The sequence below is a fragment of the Cystoisospora suis genome (assembly GCF_002600585.1).
Source record: "Cystoisospora suis strain Wien I chromosome Unknown contig_4106, whole genome shotgun sequence".
Taxonomy (NCBI): domain Eukaryota; phylum Apicomplexa; class Conoidasida; order Eucoccidiorida; family Sarcocystidae; genus Cystoisospora; species Cystoisospora suis.
Window position 1 is genome coordinate 24,740 of NW_027156899.1, and position 2,230 is coordinate 26,969.

General features: G+C 45.3%; 1 protein-coding gene across 1 annotated transcript in view; it reads right to left on the reverse strand.

The window, feature by feature from the left end:
• CSUI_007648 (wd g-beta repeat-containing protein) overlaps nucleotides 1–2,230 on the reverse strand; it is a 21,638-nt gene that overhangs the window by 17,093 nt on the left and 2,315 nt on the right. The window contains exon 4 of the mRNA XM_068067793.1: nucleotides 219–1,771. Coding sequence (XP_067920233.1) covers nucleotides 219–1,771 — 1,553 coding nt within the window. The remainder of the gene's footprint in view (nucleotides 1–218; nucleotides 1,772–2,230) is intronic.

Below are 2,230 nucleotides of genomic sequence, written 5' to 3' on the forward strand. Positions count from 1 at the left end.
GGGGGGGGGTAAGCCTAGGCTCGGGGGTGTCAGACCTGCATGAAGAAGAAGCCCTTTCGGAAGCGGCGGCGCAGCAGGAGAGAAGACGAAGGGAGAGATGTAGGAGGAAACTAACGATAAAGATGAAGGATGAGAAGAACAGGAAATCGAAGGAGAAAAAGATAAAGGACATGGAGAAGGCCTAAATGAACAAGAAGGAGGAGAAGGAAGAGATACACGAGAAGACTTGGATGACAAGGATAGCCATGGGCCATTTTCTGTAACTCCTCCTTCTTTGACTATCGCATCTTCTTCCTGTGGCTTCTCTTCTTCGATTCCTTCTCCAGAAAGGGCCCAGTCTCTTTTCCTTTCTAAGTGCTCTTCATCGTGCACACATACTGTCTGTCTCGTGGTCGTTGATCTCGTTGTCGCTACGATAGACGTGATTGCATGCGAAGAAGAAGGAGACCTCGAAGCCTCTTGATATGGAGAGAGGTGGATGGTTTGCATGTCTCGATCTTGAGAGAGTTCGACAGGAGATACTAAAGAAGCAGAAGAAGAAGGTACAAGGGAGGAAGAAGAAGATGAATGAGGAGGTCTAGGTTGTCCATTCTCATACCGATGTGGCGATTCCAGGGAAGACGAAGATGAGGGTTCCTGACGAGGAAGGCTATCAACACAGGAAGGAGAAGAAGAAGAAAGGACAGAGACAGACGAAGCGGAAGCATCTACGACATTTCTCTTAGAAGAGCTAGGGTCGTGTAGAAGTTCGTTCTCGTTCTTTGTCTTTCCTGAGAGAGATGTAGACGAAAAAGGAAGATTTCCATCACACCTTCTTTCTTCATTCCCATGCATCATATGCCTTGTTACACTCTTGACCTCTTTCATATCTTCTTCATTTCTTTCTTTCCCCTCAACAACATCCCTCATTCCACTCGTGTCTCTTTCTTCATTCTCTTCTGCTTTCTTCTCCCTTTTATGCTGCTCCTCTTCTACTTCTTCTTCTCCTTGTTGTTGCTGAAGAAAAATCTCATCTTTCCCTCCGGGAACTGAATGAGGTGACCTCTCTTTCACTGGACCATGAAGACTTCTCAGCGTCGCCTTCTCCTCCCTGTTCTCCTGATTCATCTGGATTTCTCTTTGTCGTTCATCCTCCTTCGGCATCTCACTTCTTCCTTCTTCTTCTGCGCCTGTTCTTCTCCCTCCTTGGGGAAGAGAAGAAGAAGAAGAAGACAGAGGTGAGGGAGTAGAGACCACAAGAGAAGGATAGATCGAACTATCGCTATCAGGGGGATGTCTAGGAGCGACACTAAGCCTATGGCGATGACTACTAAGATGACTTTCTTGGAAATGCATCGTCATAGGCTCCTCCGCTCTTCTCAGTGATGTTCCTGTGTGGTCATCTTCTCCCCCTTGACCTCGGCTAAAGGAGGGTGTAGTAGAGGGAGAGACCAAACCTACAAGAGAAAGACTTGAAGGGGGGGAGATCCCTTGGTGACTGGTATGGGTATAAGGAGACAGAGAGCAAGAAGAAGAAGAAGAAGGAGAAGTCTGAGGGAGAGAATGAAGATGATGGTAAGGAGATAGGAGAGATTCAGAGGACAAGAGAGGTCGTGGAATAGAAGAAGAAGAAGAGAAAAGGAAAGAGGGAGGAGGCGAAGGACATGCACAGATGGGATGGAGAAGAAGATCGATAGACGGGGTGATAAGAACAAGATGATTACGAGGCACAGCCATCCAGTCATCAGGATTTGACGTTAAAGGCTCACTTGTCACGATGCAAATATCCGTCCTATACACAAAGAGAAAGAGAGAGAGAAAGTAGGAGACAAAGAAAGAAAGAAAGAGAGAAAGAGAAACATACATCTCCGAAGTAACAGAAGAGATAGAATATCAACCACTCGATTAGTCAAAGCTAACGCCCTTGAATCTTCATACATACAAGCATACCTTTATACATGCACACCTACACATACATACGTACTTCCATATATACATCATCATACAGACCTACATACGTACATATATGCATTCATTCATACATACATACCTATTCTCCTACATACATTCACATATACCCCTTCATTTCCACATCTCCATACATACACACCTATTCATCCGTACATACACATCGCATCATGTGTATGTATCACATCTTTCTCCGAATGCCTCCAGAACCATTCTTTATCTCTCCATCTCGCTCTTTATGCATCTGCCTCTTATGTAGCAGAGGCGCTGATCTTGAGAAAGA